This window comes from Pieris brassicae, chromosome 3 (genome assembly GCF_905147105.1).
Source record: "Pieris brassicae chromosome 3, ilPieBrab1.1, whole genome shotgun sequence".
Taxonomy (NCBI): domain Eukaryota; kingdom Metazoa; phylum Arthropoda; class Insecta; order Lepidoptera; family Pieridae; genus Pieris; species Pieris brassicae.
Window position 1 is genome coordinate 2,903,323 of NC_059667.1, and position 18,797 is coordinate 2,922,119.

The following is an 18,797-nucleotide window of genomic DNA, read 5'->3' on the forward strand; positions in this document are numbered from 1 at the left end:
TACTGCAGTTCTCACCTCACCTCAAGGGCGAATACATATGAATGCTCATGCTTAATGCTTACGTGCGACCGTTGTTCAGGAGTGAACTAAGTAACCGCAAACCAAACTGTATATTGCCATATACATTGCGATCTTGAAAGTATTGTTAAGGTTTTAATAAGTAGCTGCCCCTGCGAACTTCGTTTTTAAAATATGATCTTTTTCAGTTATCCTACCTTTTATTAGCTTCATACTATATGAAACATTTTGCTTTGCTTTAACTGTTACGCTTTTCCGGAATAAAAACTTCTTGGATTTTTATGTTTTTAATTAATAATTTATTCGAATTACTCCAGCAATATACGATTTGCGATTCATTTTTATTAATATAGATAAACAATTTAATTAAAGGACAGGCAACACAGAATGCTTATTGCGAAATGGAAAGAAAGATTATCTTTTGAAGACTGTCAGTTTTTATTAAACTATTTACGTGTATATATACGACGAAATACACACTATACTAGTGTAAACGGAATTCTCCCTTTCGTTTCTGGAAGTACGAGCGCTAGACTCGTTGAATTCTTTTATATGATAAAAGCTTCTTATAAACTTACGAGTTTACTGAGGTTTACAAATTAAATAGTATCAAATTATGATTAACTATTACAGGAAATATTTGTACGTTTGTAAGACTCAAAAATTACCGGATGTAAATAAAAAAATCTTACATTATTAGAACGCATTACCTCTAAGTAATCTAGACTACGAGCATATTTATTTCTAAAATAATAAAAGTCCATCCGTGTGAAGCCGGGACTTATTAATAAAAACTCTTTGTTCAATTTAAAAATGATAATAATAAAGACAAATATTGTATGATTCCTTCACTCACACAGTCTTCAATTGTTTAGAGAGACTTGTCCAATCACTTAAATATAATCACTAATTAATGAAAAATTTGATATTATTAATTGGTTTAGGAAAACATGACCTAAATTGCGTCTTAATTGCTTAAGTGGATAATGATAAGATTAAGTAACAAACACATTTTAAGTAGTTTTTCTTTCGGTCGGAATTTTCCAAGTGTTTGAAGCGATAATAAAACCCTATGCTCAGATTGTATCTATTTCTTAGATAATTTGTCTTTTGTAGTCTCGAGACAGCCTTCTGTGTCAGAAATATTTTCGATTTAGGTGTAAAACATATGTATGGCGGTTTTTGGAGCACGTTTGCGTTCATACAATCACGTTCTGTAAGTGTTAATTTGTGTACAGGCGAATTATGAACACAGGACTGGGAACAGCGCGTAACAGCTGTAGCGGTTTTCAAATACCTAGATAGTAAGATAAGCAAAGCTGTAATTAAATCGTACGTCAATTCGCTAACTAATAAATCACGTAGAACGCAAAATGAATAATTTCTCATTTGTGATATCTGTTTTCTTACGTCAATATTAGCATGATCGACTCAATAATGTTTAACTTTCTATGGGAATTGTGAAAACCAATTTGTATTGTTTATTCCTGATACGAAGGCCGAAGACGTAAGCCGGTTTCTTTGATGGTTTTTGCTGTGGTGTTTGATTTCTGCGATTATAGTACATATAATATCGCTGCAATATAACTATTGCTTTGATAGCTAGCAAGCTGTTTGATATTAGAATAATATGAATTATTCTAATTCTTGACTAAATTCGTGTAACGCTTTATTGCACACATGCCTATGCACAATAAATGTATTCCTTGACCGCATGTCTGAACGCAAGAAACCCCAAAACTGCTCAGATTTTTGAACGGGTTTTACAAGCATTCAATTTTTAAGTGTTTTTTGTGGTTTCATGTAAATTGTCAAAAAAGTTTTGTCAAAATGCCTAAAATCGAAGTCGGAGGCGAGTTATATACTATCACCCACTCAAAACAAGTCAGCCGTTTATGGAAACTCATTGCTAAATTTTGCAAATTTCATCCAACTGGATACTTATATTGAAAACAACATTTTTCAGAGCGGGTATACCACCTCTAGCTTAACAAACCACTTTGGAGATACTATATCATCGGTGTTATTAATTTTTAATATTGAGGACGCTTAGCCACGTATATATGTCAAACTTCAATTCGAAAAGATTGACAGCAGTGCCGAGTAGGTTTAAAGTTGTAATAAAATAAAAGCTCTCAGCCATCTGCTCCAGGCAAATCGTTTATGACTGCAGATATTTTCAATTAGATGCGATAGTGACGTCAGATAAGGTAAGTTTATTGTATGATAATATGGACCAAATATTTTTGTAAATTTTGTAGGTATGAATATTATTAGTGACGCTGTTTTAACGACTATTGAACCTACCTAAAAGGGTAAGTATGAGTGATAATATTTGTTTCATGTGTGTGTTTCGTACACTTTTCTAGAGAAAATATATTACAGTTGGTACACTTAACGCCGACATTGTGAGGCTGATTCACAACTGCCTATGTATATAATTGTATAAGTTTTATCTACATACATATAGAAATCAAGATGTGAGAAGGCTGTATATTTGGTACAATAATTTAGGCGTGAAAGCGTATCAAGCTCACTATATAAATATTACAGATTCTAATAGGAATATATAAGACTTCATCTGCCTTAGCAACGATAAACGGTAAATGCAAACGCATCGAACCCAAATACATATACCTACTGTTGACTAAGCGGCAGTGTTCTTGTAAATTAACCGCTTTTTATGTAGAACATGGGGATACGAGTTGATCACCTGACTGACGGTAAACAGAGGTCAACGTAATATTTACCGTTGAGATCTGGTGTTGCTCGAACCAGCACTGATCACATCACACTTCACAAGCACTTTAACACAGTTTCACTCACAAAACTTCGGGCATATCGGTATTAGCACGGAAGGGCCGCAACAGCTCACGCGGGACCACGAAGTGCGACAGAGCGTGAATGTTAACCTACCTGTATAGCTTGCGTGTCGTCTAGGCCAGCGGACCGGGGCGACTGTTTTACCGACGCCCATATAAATTAAACAAAACAACCTCGATAATACGTTCAATGTGCTTTATATTACAACATATGACTTGTTATATATATGTCAAAAGTTTGGTAGACGAAAATTTATATGTATTTACTTTTTAGTGTTACAAAGCGGCTAATTCCACGCCGAAGCCTTAAACTGTTTTATCGACATCGGCTGCGCCATCTTGTTGGTTGCCGACGAAACACATTGTTAATTAAATAAGTGGTTAATTATTCGATATTGTTATTTCTTGTATTACAAAGTGTTACTTACTACAATACATGTTAATTGATTTGTTTCGGCAATATAATCCACATAGTTTCTCATTATTTAGATAATAAATAAAATAAATTAACAGCACAACGTAAACATCGACTTAAAGGCTTTCATTAAAGTGCTAGTAGTGTATAATTTCAATTACATACGCTAGATGGCATTGTTTCACACTAAAGCCTTATTCATAATAACCATACACAAACACGACATACGACGTTCACGCAATTACGCAGCACACTCATTTTGTATTTGTTTTAATCTTTTAAAATGACTGTGCCTTTGTGGCGTAATAGTCACGCGCAGTCAATGTGTGTATCTCCAGTTGGTGAATTTAATTTGAAATTTACTTGTCAAATAATATCAATGATGCAAAGGTGCACCCTGTTCTATTGATTACAGGTTTTTAAACAGAAACAGTGTCTTAATTGAAATCACATATTATTTACACATGTTAAAACAAACAACACAAATTTACACCACCTAATTCGCATTTTAAGTTGGTTGAAACTTAATATTTAATAACGATTTTTTACTTTAAATCATATTTATGTATGCTATTAATATATATACTAAATTATTGTTTAAATATTTTATCAACTAATATTTGTAGCAGTGTTGGCCTAGTGGCTTCAGCTTGCAGCTCTCGTCCGTGAGGTTGTAGGTTCGACCCTCGGCTGTGCAAATATGGACTTTATATGTGCCTCATACCCAAAAAGTCGACGGCATATGCCAGTCACAGGAGGCTTGCCTATTAGATTGACAAATGATTCTAAAAAAAATACAGAAAACATTATCATTGAAAGGTGTTTTCCTCCAATGAGGGTAAATCGCTTTAATTGATATACCACGTGGATAATTACATAGTATTATTACGAGTTTATACGTGACTTGAAAAAATGTCGCACTGTACGTTTGTTTACATCAGTGATGAATCACATGACATGCATTAGCATTTACAATGATTTATATAAGGCTTTTAGCGGATTTCTTTAACACTCGCTCGTAGGATGAAGGACACCGGCCTTTGACCCAATAAGTCGAGAGTGTGTCAGGCACAGAACACTGATCATCCGCTTGTCTATTTGCAAAAAAGAAAAAAAATGATCACGAAACAGATACATATATCTTAGGCACAGATCTTAAAGGTTTTAGCGCTACTGCACTTTGCGGATGTCTGCGGATGAATTATAAATATTTCAATGTTGCAATTTACAAATAGCAAGACCACTACGCGATTGGGCCCAGTGGTCGAGTGGCTAAACTATATGTAAGTATTTTATTTTATGTAATAGGAGGCAAACGGGAATGAGTCTCACCTGATGTTAAGTGATACCGCCGCCCATGGACACTTACATTGCCAGAAGGCTAATTAAATTAAATAAAAGGCCATGACCCTGAGTCGAATTAGTTAGAAAATACTGCAGTGGGAAGCTGGTTCCACATAATGCTAGTGCGCGGCAAAGTGTCTTAAAAAACGCTCAGTTGTGGAACAACGGACGTCGAGGTGATACGGATGGTATTCTGTCTTGACGTCCGATACTGAAACTCAGCTGCAGGTATTAGCCCGAACAACTGCTCTGAACACCTCTATGATAAATGCGATAAATGATGCAGAGAGACCCCACAACGCAACGCAACATTCAAGCCCGGAAACTGACTGGTAGTTGACTATTCGAAAAGTTTGAATACGGTTGACCGTATTCCGACCTCCCACTTGAGTGGAAGGAGATGTTACTGTCTCCCGGCTTCTTGAGACTTTATCATCTTAATCTAGGTCTATCTAAGGTGGGCTTCGCGTCTCCTGCCTGGCCCGGGTGACGTCTACTCTGGAAATATCCTCATGATGTCGTGGCGAGTCGGACCCCGTTAGCTGGAGGCTGGCTCGACAATTCTGTCTTTAAATATAGGGCAGTCACAGTCACTTTTTAGATTCCAAGTTGATCTATGATGTTTATTTTATTTTTATTTATTTAAACTTCGTTACACTACTTATCGCTTACGAGAGATCTCTTCCAGGCAACCACTGAGTAAAGAAAAAATAAAAATGTATTAAATTACATAAGATAGGCAAGTAGTGCAAAAATACATGTTATACACATTTATTAAGACAAAACTGAACAGGAACAAAAAAAAACTTAACTAAAAAGATGATACATTAAAAATAGAAAGTAAAAAGACACATAAATCACGATAATTTAAGATAAGTCTCACGTCAGTAGATGGAAAGAAATTAGAGATAAGATGTGGACAGGTAATGTTTGTACAGAAGAAATTTAAAGGAAGATAGAGAAGGAGCTAGCGAATAGGGATGTATCATTTTGTTTAATATATGGCTTAAGTAACTTTAACTAACTTTAGCTTAACAGCATGCGTAACCAAAGACATACTTATTTGATATATTATTATTATAAAGCCTTTATTGCTGACACCCAGTATTATATATTAACACTTATTTAAGTTACATAAAAAAAAACTTAATTCTAATGCATAAATAAAACTTAATCTAATACAGCACTTGAGCCGTTTTGGGTAATCAGTGTGTCCTGTGACACATAGGCCTTTTCCAGTTTTATAGGTTTACGTAATTATCGAGTATAATTAAAAATACATTGCTAAATATTGACATCTTTTTACAAAAAAATTATGAGAAACAAGATACGATTGACGAAAAACAAAACTATATGCAAATTATGTTTGTATTGCTAAGTTCTCTTTAAACTTTTTGACGTTTCGTTGAGATGAAACGCACAACTCGCTACTTTAGTCCGAGTTTTAACAATTTGATATTAGCATTTATTTATTTACAACATTAAAAAATACCATAATTAGTATTTTATACCAATTTGAAAAAAGAACATCTTGTATACGTCGCTCAGTCTTCCCACACCTGTCACATATATATCCAGCTCTAGTGCTGAGTAACAATATCATATGCAGAGTTGGTGGCTGCTGGATAAGAACAGTTAATGAGCTGCACTCGGACAGCAGAATACTGAAATACTTTTTAGTCCTAGCCACAGCCAACAGTGTAAAAAAGTTTTCGGCCAATTTACTAACCGAAATTTTCTAAGTACAGCTTAAGGATAAACCAGGTGTGCATCTGTAGTACATGGTTTATCTGTCAGAGAAGGTGTTTTGTTCACACCAATATGTTTCGTATCCTTCATTATTAGTCATATGTTTATGCAAATTTATACAATAAATATATATAACGGTGCAAATCAGTGTCTGTACTTTATAATTTTGTTAGCGAGTTGCAACTTATTGTACTACTGATTAACATTATAGCATACAAATTTAAAAAAAATATGTTCTAACTGTCAACTGATTTATGACTTGTGACACATAGTCTATCCAGAAACCAATGGATACAGTTTTGATTAAACTGATCCTATAAAGAAAAGAGGCAAACAAAAATAAGACCAGGTCTCGCAAGCAATTGCGCCCCGGCTTGCCTTGTATATAGTAAATAATATGACCGATGTAGTCGAGCAGTATCCCTCAAGACGCGCAACACGAACTTTGATTTTATTTTATGTATCCTGTAGTAACAATATAAGTGATGGAAAATGTCCATGGAAGAAAAACAACTGTTCCTAGTGACGTAGGTGATATGAATTTCATTTTCCGATAATTTCGATCACAAAATTTATTCTTCAACTTATTATTATGATCACATAAGAAATATTTGCGCACCTGCTTGCAAGTTTATATAATTAAGAAGATATTTATTTTTTTGAAGTCGGTCAAAAGATTTGTTTTAATGCGGTGCAAGTTGTTTTTTTAAATAAAAACAATTGACAAGAAATTCAAATTTCCATGTAATGTTCATTGCGATAAATGTTACGTATCATAGAAATATTTTACGCAGGCGTTTAATGTCAAATGGAGCTTTAAAAACGAAGATTTTTCCAATGGAATATTATACTAATTCCAAGCAGACGAAGTTGGGTATCGATAATAAACGCGTATTACGATAACAGGGTTGAGGTTGCACAACAGTGTCAAGATCTTTACACTCCCAGTTATTGTTATTGAACGCGCTTATTGTAATAATAATTTTTCATGTACGTTACGGATTTGCTAGTAGTTCTGATAATCTGCTTCAACGGTAGTATTTTTTTTTCTGTTGGTACTAAATAACTTACGTATATGTACAACTCAAGTACACTTAGTTATTATAGCTGTTTCGTTGTTCTATCGTGGTTCCCCGTAGACAGTTCTTCAAATGCGATATGGGGAATCTATTGTGCACGGGTGCCTCTTCTAGATGTGCAGCTGTACCAGTTGGCTGCTCGTTCTTACACCCTAAAAAGTTCCGTTTTTTTTTTGTTGATCAAATATGCCTTATTATTTTGTTACGGATTTCAAGTGCGAAGTGATTCACTTGCAGTTCTGAATTTCGCTTCTACGGTGGAGTTATAATAAGAAGAAAACGCACACAGATTGAGCCAAAAAGTCTGTAAACTATTATGAGTTAGATTATTAGTAAACATTTGTGTGTTCTATGGTAAGGAAGCGATCATACATAATTGATATTTTATTCACTTAATGTAATAATATAAAAAGCACACCTACATACACACATACATGCCTTTACAAAAGAATGCCAGCAAAGTATGAGCCCTCCTTGCCTGACACACGCCGTTAAGTTTTTGGGCCTAAGGTAAGCTGGTTTCCTCACGATGTTTTCCTTCACCGATCGAATGTTAAATGCACGCTTATAAAGTCCATTGGTGTGCACCAAGAGATCGAACCTAAGACCTCAGGGATAAGAGTCGCTGAAGCCACTGATCTGGCCACACTGCCACGTCACGGCCAACACTGCTCTGCTTTACTGCTTACATTTGAAAATATTTGGATAAAACTATACAAATGCGAAATTGTAGAAACCTATAAAAGAGCCCTAAGCCCTCACCAAGATAACTGCCAGTTCTCACAATATAGGCAATAGGCGATTATAAGCAGATATCTTAATAAGTCATGATATAAGGCTCCGAAGGTAATGCTCTCATGATTATGCAAAGTTTGCACATCCGCTTGGACTAAGATAAATTGTTATTGCTAAATTATAAAATCATTACGTACACCGGTTTTAAACACTTGTGACCTGGTCGTTCGGTAAAATACCTCTTCCTTGCTTGAAAATATAATTTTCTAGAAGTTGACCTAGCCTGATAACTTCATGCAGCGTTTTGCGCGACCTCAGTATTGTGGGTGACCAGATTCAAGAAATATCTATGTTAAAAAAACTGTTGTTGATGCAAGAAGTTGTAAAACATTATATTTTAGGATATCTTTAATCTAGTTATATTTAAGACCACTGGGTTCATAAGTTTTGTATTACGATTTTATTTTTTAAATATTCATAAAAATTAAGTAAAACACAAGTTCGAACGTCCATTTTGGTAAACACGTTAAAGATAGATGCGCAGGATTTTTAGGACTTCTCCACGAACACAAATTTCCTTATACCCCCAATCTGGGTCTCAACCACCTTAGCCTTCTCAAATTTATATAACCCATGTACCAGACAAAATATTTAATAACATAAAAAAAATGTTGAGACTTAATTAATAGGTGTTAGGAAGACATCACAAGGAAATTGTCAACGAAACACAGTAAGTATTTTCAAAACATGTAATGAAAAACTGAAATTCCATAATTTAAAAAAAAACAAATAGTCGAATTGCCCAAACTGCACATGGGCCCCATGTTGGAAAACCTCACAAGGAAAAGTTTCCTCACAATGGTATAAATGTGAGTATTAAATGCGCACATACAAAAAATCAATTAGAGTGCAGCCCTGATTCGAACCCAGGAGAGAAGCACGCTCAAGCCACTAGGCCAACGAAGCATAATTAAAGTATAAAATGTTTTAAAACGTCTCTCTCTTAAGACGGTATCTGTGTTAAGTCAATAAGCTTTTTAGCCTTAACTAAGGACGCTGTAAAGAGCAGTGTTGGCCTAGTGGCTTCAGCGTGCGACTCTTATCTTTTGGGTCGTAAGTTCGATCCCCGGCTTTTCTCTCTATGTGCGCATTTAACATTCGCTCGAACGATGAAGGAAAACATCGTGAGGAAACCGGCTTGCCGTAGACTCAAAAAAGTCGACGGCGTGCGTCAGGCACAGAAGGCTGATCACCTACTTGCCTATTGAATTAACAAATGATAATGAAACATATACAGATATGTGTGGCCCAGACCTAAAAAGGTTGTAGCGCCATTGATTTATTTTATTTAAGGACGCTGTAGGGTTTTTCATAAATTTAGTTTATACAAACTCATAGTAAAATTAGACTTATTATAGTAGGACAATGTTTGTAAATCTCCATAGAACGCTAGAGTACAGACATAAAGTGTTGAATCAATCTGAAAAATAGTGTTGTTTAATTTAGTCATATTCTACATACGTAAAACGTTTAACTAGATAATTTTCTTGTAGCCGCTATTAAAATCACATCAAAATAGAATTGAATAAATTTATAGACTATAAATATTTAGTAGACAGCGCGACGCTAGCTGCAAATTTTGGTTAGATCCGTTTGTATCTTGTTTTTTAAGGATAAAAAAAAACATTCACACGTATAAAGTTGTTTGATGAATAATTAAATGCTTGTTCGGAACAATATCTTTCGCATACCTAGTGCTTGTTTAATACAAATGTTTTGTGTGCGATTCTAGACTATACGGGTAAAACTATAAGCACAAGGCTATGATTCCCGTATGTCAAAATCCATTTAACATATTGCATTTGACATTTACAATTTTATATAGGTGTCAGATGTAGCGCACTTAGACTTACGTCATACTTACATCCATTTACGTCTATGGATTGCGTCCTATGTACGTAACCAAAAAGAGTTGCTGAAATTTGATTACCAGTTCAGTTCGTCTGTTCTACGATTTGAGAACTGGCTGTAATTCTAAATTATGTACATGATGATATTTATTTCTTACTTACGTTTAACAAATAACAAGGCCAGACCTACCTACTCCAAAATTAACGACTTATGTCCGACTACATAATACGGATATTTGATGGGCTGAAAAGTTCGTAAGCTGTCATAGACAAAAAATTTTTTAGACGATTGCACACAATTCTTTAGCCTCAAAATACACTTCAGTGTCACTGCTCACCTCTTCATCAGCTCAGAATTCCTGTCCAGCGAGCATGGGGTGTTAGACAGTTGTGTTCAATACAGGAATATGGCCGAATTACGCTGGCTAAATACAAAATTACACATTAATGATTGATTTAAAATAGCTTCTTTTTGCCAAGAATTATAACATACGTTTATTTATAGGAGAGGAGGTAAACAAGCAGGCGGGATGTAGATATTTACACCATCGTTGTAGGTATCTTAAGAAATGTATACTCGTATATAGACATTTCTTTCATACGAATTCTCCAAGAGTATATTCGTGGGCGCAGCTCATTAAAACGGTACAAGTCTGATTGACGACCGTCGACCTCCTTTTTTGGTTGACCTTGACGCATCCTTCAACCCGGATGGTAAAATTCGAAGTGCGGAACCGCGAAGATTCAAGAGGAATGCGCGTAAAAACAATATATCCACGATTTTGATAAACATCGGAGCCTTTGATCTAACATTCCAATGTAAATAACAATAAAAGTACATTATACACGGAAATAAACTTTATTATTAATCAATGTTGAATAAAGAAACCTCCACTTCGGCAGTTTTGCGTATATTTTAATTATAACTAGAGATGAACCAGAACCTTCTAAAACCTATTTATTCTAGTGACCATAGATTGTTTTATTTATAATTTTTCTACGTTGCTTATTTTATAGGGTATAGACAAGCTATGGTTTTACGGAAATCTTTGACAGCATAACAAAGCATGAGGTTCTGAGATAATCTACGTCTCAGTTGTATTGGAATGGTAACAAATATTCATAAATTTAACGAAGAAAAATCTAGGAAAATTTTGGATTTATACAAGATAATATAATAGGTTATGGTTCCACGCATTTCTGGAAGCAACATGTTTAAGCAAATAACGTTGACAGATATATCGATTTATTTCTCATCAAAGTAACTTTTAAATTGTAATGTGTTAAATCAATATAGTTTGCTTAATCTATGGCCAAGGGACGCAAAGTACGGAGCTCAATGATCGTTAAACCCTTGACTTTCATACGACCGTAGGGTTGCCAATAACATTGTATCCGTGAGTTGAATGACCTTGTGATTAGACGTGAGCTGGTCACCGTGCCATGACCACTAGAATGTAAGGAAAATTTACGATAAAAATAAAATCGAAAAGTTTACTGCGCATCAATTATTGTTGGAAAATATTAATTTCTTGCGACCGCCGCGCTTTTTTAATGTTTTGGAAACAAAAATATAGCCTTTTTGAGTTAATTAAATTTGAGTAAGTTAATTTTATACGACTAAAATGATGATAAAAAATTACGTAAAGACGTCAATGTGATTTCTAATTAATGTTATAAATTTTTTGTGTAATTTAGTTAAGCTAATTAAGAGAAAAAGACGCTACAACAACAAACAACAACAACTTGGCAACAAATACTTATTGATGACATAAGCCAAATTTTAACTTACCAGCTTTATCCTCATTGAAGTAAGGGTTCAATTTGCCTTCGATACAAAATGAAAAGTCTCGCTACTCTTCGGTAGTAATCAAGCAACAGAAACTGTCGATCAGGATTCACGTATTTAATATTTCTTCTTGCCCTTACAATGCATCTAAACCTAAATGTGTTTTCGCAAAGTAAAGATCCAGAAGCTGTCGAGATGTGAAGTTTTAGATGAATGCAATCTCGGTAACCTATAGATAAGAGATTTTCGTGACTGTAACTCAAAACGTGACATGGACACAGATTTAACTAAAATAATTGAACGAGTTAAATTTTAACACGTACTTACAACTGATAGTTATATCTTCTGTAATCTTGTGACTGTTTTCGATCTCGGGCCAGACAGAAGGATTTACCGAAGGCAACCCCTTCCATGCTCAAAGTAGACTAAAGCCAGCATTATTCTTCCTTACCCTCATCATATATCATCCCCGCCTGATTAGGTTGGACCTCTGCTATTCGGAGTACAAATTGGGATTCGCCTTTATGCCGCGATTGGAAGTTTAGGTGTACGGCAGGGAGGATATCTGCTCTACTATAGACCTATCTAACCTCTGGTTGCGCTTAGACTACGACGACCGTCAGCAAGTGGCTGTATATGTCACATAGCGCAAATGCCGAAACTGAGCACATTGAGCACATCCAAATGGCTTCAGAATGCTCGAAAAGGTTTGGTCAGCCGAAATTGTGATACATGGCGGGTTTAACGCCCACCATGCCGACTGGCTCTGATCTACCATCGATCACGCGGGTAGGTCTTTTCATGAATTTGCCTTGGCATATGACACTAATGATGACCGCCATCACGCGAATATCAGATGTGGATGGACACAAACCATCTATGTTGAACCTTCTGGTGACCTAACACCCAGAGAATTACCAACTCTCCGACGACCCTGTTCTGGGTTCGTCGGATCATTGCGTGCCACTCCGGGTACTGAGTACCTACGTATTTGGCACTACAGGTTAGCAGATTCGGACGGAATGCGGTCTTTATTTGCGTTCTACGCTAATATGCTTTTCATCGGATGCTCCAGATGTGTGGAATGTGATTGCTTCGCTCCATAAATTTAACATAGAAGGTATACCGTATATCGTATACAATCGTTTAATTTTCTCTCGGTTAGTTTAATGTTTTCGCTTCGTTTTTGTGTTGATTTGTATTTGATTAACTCTTTAGTTTATAAGGAATTTTAATTAATTTATACTTTACTAAAATGTACTGGGGTGTCAGTCACCAAAGTTAAACGTCTTTATGGTTTTTTTCTATTCTCTACGATTACTCATAATGTTCTAAGGATATAAAATACAAAAAATCAAATAATCTAAACTATAACTCCATTACACAGAAACATACGTGTAAATTCCAAATCCTTGAGAAAATTGAGTAAATATTACATAATGTCAATAACATATTCAGAATTTCCACAACTGGGATTTCCAAACTTAATTGTTCACGATCAATAGTTTTTGACCATATAATTGGCTTTTAGTACATTCCTTATGAGTTTCAGATCCGCAACCGTGTTATTATTGCGGTTTAAATGACGAGACTGTTTTGTTTGAGATACTTGTCTAACGCTGTTAGACTTCTTGCTGGACTCCTATATTTAGAAAATACAAGTAATAGTTAATACAATAAAAGTTGTTTGACGAGAGAAGGCAATAGCAATCGACTTTTTTATACAGACTTCGGCCTCAATCCCATCTGATGTAAAGTGAGATGCGGCCTATCAGAGGGCACGCCTGCCAAAGAAATTGGACCCGTGTTATACTGGACTGCAGAGTATGATCGGTTTGAATCACGGGTGGGTTCGACTAAAAAAGTTATTACTATTTTACAAAGAGTTGTTTGTCCTGCTCTCGTTATACTCCGGTCGAATAGACATCCTTCCCACTGAATTTTGAGAGATACCTACCTCACCTAACGTATGTTACCGGGTCACCTTCTCCAGTATGAGCTGCTTTATGGGTTTTAAACACAGATTGGAGATCAGCAAGACTTTGGACTTCCACTAGTCCTCAAGAAGTGATTTTATTTGTGGCATGAAGTTAATATGCTAACCAAAGCAGGATCAGGATTAGCCTAAGATGACTAAATCTATTTCATGATTTTTCCTTAATAATAAATAAATAAACAAGCTTTCTATGCCTGACACACGCCGTCGACGTTTTGGGTTTAAGGTCTGGCGGTTTTCTCTCGATGTTTTCCATTGTACGAGCGTGTATTGAATACGAAAATCAAAACCTGCTATGCATAGTTGGGATTCGAACCTACGACGTCAGCACCGAAAGTCATACCGCCAGGCCAACAGTGCGCACACTAAATGGGCTTAAATTTTTCAATATATTTCTATTATCCTATGGAGAATACTAAATTTATTTTATTATATTATAGATTTCTTTATTCTGATGAAATCGGTTTTCAAGATCATAATTAAATTAAAAATTAAACACCATAACGCAATAAATATTGTTAATGTTACAAACAAAATTCTTGGCTTATCATCTCATCAGGGGTTAGATTTCACATGTGGAATTTACTCCAATTATTATGTCTTTGCCATTTGACATTTCAAAAATATGTGACCCAGTGAAAAAATCTTTTGAATAAACATAAAAATATAATTTATGTTTTACATAACTTAGGAATTTTTGATTCGGTATTACATTACGTTTGAGAATGAATTTAAATAACGTATTATAAATAACTACTAATTCTCTTTACTACGAAGATAAATATTGATTAGGCGTACACAAAACTATTAAGATACTCTAATTGTAAGCAGCTGCAAGATATAAGACAATATATAAAATACATAAATAGTGTCCGCTAACTTATATCCATTTACTTTTTGTATTATTTTCCCACGAGTATGACGGAACAGCCGATTCAGCGATTTAATTGATAACAGACAACTATATACGTTGCTTTGTAATTGTTACAACTCTAGTCGGAAGTATTAGTCCTTTCGCTCAGCTATTTCACACCTTTGTTAGTTGTTACGTAAGACAGTCACGGTCAAACGAAACAAGGTTCATCTCAGTGTTTCGAGAGGTGTGTCTAAATTCCTATTTGGAGTCAACATCCGGCCCGCAAGGATCAAGTTACGGTGGAGGATTGAGTACGAATGTCAAGGAGCACTCTCTGTGAGGGCTGACGTTACGTTCGCCGCCTGCTAGTTTTGTTTGCGCTCAGTCGCAGCAAACATGCCTGCGCGATCGCCTGTCTCGTACCGCAGCCTCGCCGCTCTGTTGCTGCTCATAATGCACATACGTAAGCGTTACGAAAGCTGCCTCCACTTACCAGCATATCCGGTTCTATAAATTTAATAATAAATCTTTAAATGACACATATTTAAATTATTTTTACAGATGGGGAAAACTTTTCTTGCAGTAAAGATGGATTGTTCGCCGATTACGATGCGGATTGTGAAGAATACGTAAAATGTTCATCTGGAAAAGTGAAAGGACGATACATATGTCCCGCGGGAAGAGTGTTCAATGAAGTGGCAGGTGCGTGTATATCCAGCCCGAGTAGAAGTTGTATACAACGTATTTGCGCCTGGGGTGATTCGTTTGCATACACAACCCCAACAACCGCGTGTAGACATTATTATCGCTGTGAAAACGGTACCATTACCGATCACACCTGTCCGAGCGGATCCTGGTTTGATATAGACCGACAAGCCTGTTCCCGAGGCGCGGGGACGTGCTACGAACCTGTATGCGCCGGTTTGCCTGATGGGAAATATCCAGACTCTTCAAATGAATGCCGCAGATTACTACACTGCCGTGGAGCAGAAGTAAGGGCCGTGGAATCTTGCAATGGTGTATGCAGTAGTAACTGCCCTGCTCCGAGATCTACAGCTATCCCTATACCTGTAGGCGATGCAGACTTCTGCTCAGACGACACATGCGACTCATTATGTCATAATGTAGGGGATGGTCCATACGCTGACCGCTCAACAGGTTGCCGTGAATACTTTGTTTGTAAATCACATCGTGTCATAAGCCGCGGTGTGTGTGAACCGGGATTTTTATTCACGGGCATGGGCTGTGAGTCAGCTGAATGGAACTATTGCCCGTCACCAGCGAGAAGCCCTTGTTTCAACCGTCAGGACGGTAGATACAGGGACTGGAAGAGTTGCTCATCGTGGTACGACTGCCGACGAGGAAGAGTAGTTTCACGGGATATATGTGGGCCTGGAAAATCTTTTGATGGAATAAACTGCGTTTCGGAAAAAAGCTTTCAATGCACAGGACCTGAGTTCTCCAAACGTTGTGAAGGTATGCCAAGTGGGACTTACCAACATCTTGAATCTAACTGCAGTCAATACTACCATTGTGAAGGACCCTTGGAGTTCATGTTTGTTTGTCCGGTCGGAGAGGTGTACGATGGTTCAAAATGTGTACCAAAGAATCAATATTTATGCCCAAACTTAGAAAAGGATTCGTGTTATGGCCGTGCTAATGGACATTACCGTGCAAAGGATGCCAGTTGCAGAGCCTTTTATGCCTGTATTAATGGAGACAAAGCTATGTATGCTTGCCCAGTTGGAAATGTGTTTGACGGTGAATCCTGTATTCCCGAACGGTTAGATCTTTGCCCGTCGAAAGACTACTCCTGTTCAGGATTAAGTGACGGTTATCACCCCGAAGTTGACTCAAACTGTCGCAGGTAATATTTCTTGCTTACCAACCCTAATATAAAAATAATAATATCTAAATTCCGATAATAAAACTGAAAACTGTCTTGCACTTTTCAGTTTCCTTGTTTAGTGATTTTTTTTACAACTTGAAGATTTTTATGATAATCCAAATAAATTATAATTTCTCTCATATTTAAATATTCTTTATTAATGTGTACATTTTCATTTACAGATACTTTTTCTGCGAAGGCCGTGACCGACTAGCCACGTTATCCTGTCTTGGGGGAAAAATTTTTGACGGACACGCGTGCGTTGACCGTATGCGTCACGAGTGCGGGACTCCACGTAAGCAGAACACCGAGAGAGGAAAGCACTGTGACAGCGACGGTTTCTTTGTAGTGCCCGGTACTCAATGCAAGAATTACTACATTTGTGTAAACGGTCAAAAGACCTACCTATCGTGCCCCATCGAGCAACTATTTAATGGTCAAGTATGTGTACCCAATAATGAATACGCATGTCCCGATTGAATGCCACTTGGGGTAAGATTCAGAGACATGTCTAATGGTAAGATTCAGAGGCGATACAGAGCTGACTATGTTCAGAATGTCAAAAATGCTAAAAATTTTGACATACGAGAGTCATAATTCGCGCTGTCTCGACTCTGAATTCTACCGTACAAACTCTCCCGTTCATCAAACGCCTTACAAATTTTGATTGACGTGAGGATTGTTACCTGTCCTTGAACTTTACCCACGGTGTATATCGGCTTATTCGTCCAAAGTTCGGGAGTCCACGATGTACCTGATATAAAGACTGTGAGCTCACAGATTAATCAGAACTTACCAAGAACCGTTTAGCAATAATTCAACTACCTCGTGCAATGATAGGCTCATTATACTCGATATTTATTTTATTGGCATTTAAGCAAACTAGATATAATTTCTAATTACAATAGCTATTAGTTACAAACGCAACAAGCTCAATTAATAAAAAAATATATTTTTATAACGTAAACTTAATTTATTAGAAATATATCTTTAATACAAACCTTAAACAAAACTTACTTTATTAATTACACGTTACAATTATAGACAAATGTAGCACAATGTTTTTTAACTACAAATAGACTAGTCTTTCTAGGACTACATTTTTATAAATATTTTTTTTTTGGCGATTAAATAAGTGAACATTTTTTAGTGTTACAATCGTTGCATACATTGAAATAAAATATATATATTATCTATGAGAAACAATCTTACGTCACATCGGGAATTATATATAGCATGACGTAAACTATAGAATACTTTCCGTTAAGGTAATTTTCAGAGTCAAGACTGCAAAATCTGACAAACGGAATGTCACACGACTTGACAGATGGAGACTTTTGCCTTCTCTCAGAATCTTACCATAGTTAATTCAAACATTCAAACCAATTTAAATAGAATTGGTCCATGCTAAACATTTTATATTACAAATTAATAAAAAAACAATTGTTTTGTCACGTCTAAGTGTCACTAGAGTAACAAAGACATAACTTGTTAAAAAAAATGTAATTTAACTGCCTAATAGGTTACTTTAGTAAGATTATTTAAGTCAATGGGTAAATAATTCTATAGTTTTATAACTTAAGATTTCAAATGTTAATACAGAATTAAGTTATCATTAAGGTTATTAATTTATTTTAGATTTTTTTTAAATTTTGTACAATAACGAATGGAAACAAATTGTGTTTAATTTCTACCATTATGTTTAATTAATTATAAGAGATCTAAAAATACCAAATCCATAAATGCTGGAAAACGTTGACTAAAAAGGAATTGGAAGATTGCCGTTAAAACTTACAAATATTTAATATAGCTCCATTGGGGCATGGGGCCTAAACATTCCTACGTCTATTTAGAATTTCTTGGCAAAAACAAGCCTTATAGTGCAAAACAGACATTTTTACGCGAAAATGTATCATGGCTTAATGAATTACAAAAAAATATTATGAAAAATAAGGTACTTAGTAATAAGCCTTAAAATTCTAAATTTTAATGTTCGGGATCAAAAATCATGTTTCTAATATTTCAGCTTTTCATAACAATTGTATTAAAAATTGCAATCCTAAATTCTATGTAACGAGTAACAATTAGATATAACACATAGTCTCAAGTGTGACACTAATAAGTAATTTTAACTAGAAATGTGACAAAATATAAATATAACTTTCCAAAAACCCGAATTATTTTTTCATTCAATTT

At 35.6% G+C, this 18,797-nt stretch overlaps 2 protein-coding genes across 3 annotated transcripts in view; one reads left to right on the forward strand and one right to left on the reverse strand.

Annotated features, from left to right (window-relative positions):
- Positions 1-2,933, reverse strand: part of LOC123707595 (myosin-VIIa) — a 39,932-nt gene extending 36,999 nt beyond the window's left edge. The window contains exon 1 of one of the 2 annotated variants that reach the window (XM_045657777.1): positions 2,769-2,933. The gene's annotated coding sequence lies outside the window, so the exon portion shown is untranslated. The other variant, XM_045657778.1, reaches the window with a different exon arrangement.
- Positions 2,934-14,776: 11,843 nt separating this feature from the next.
- LOC123706656 (balbiani ring protein 3-like) lies at positions 14,777-18,213 on the forward strand. The gene is made up of 3 exons (XM_045655937.1): positions 14,777-15,176; positions 15,275-16,580; positions 16,784-18,213. The coding sequence occupies exons 1-3, from the start codon at positions 15,110-15,112 to the stop codon at positions 17,079-17,081; spliced, it is 1,671 nt and encodes a 556-aa protein (XP_045511893.1). The 5' UTR covers positions 14,777-15,109; the 3' UTR covers positions 17,082-18,213.
- Positions 18,214-18,797: the final 584 nt, after the last annotated feature.

Bases quoted from the DNA above. Each gene is read 5' to 3' on its own strand.
- LOC123706656 (XM_045655937.1), top strand. From the start codon at position 15,110: ATGCCTGCGCGATCGCCTGTCTCGTACCGCAGCCTCGCCGCTCTGTTG. The intron at 15,177-15,274 runs GTAAGCGTTACG...TTATTTTTACAG, and splicing joins GCTGCTCATAATGCACATAC to ATGGGGAAAACTTTTCTTGC. The intron at 16,581-16,783 runs GTAATATTTCTT...TTTCATTTACAG, and splicing joins GTTGACTCAAACTGTCGCAG to ATACTTTTTCTGCGAAGGCC.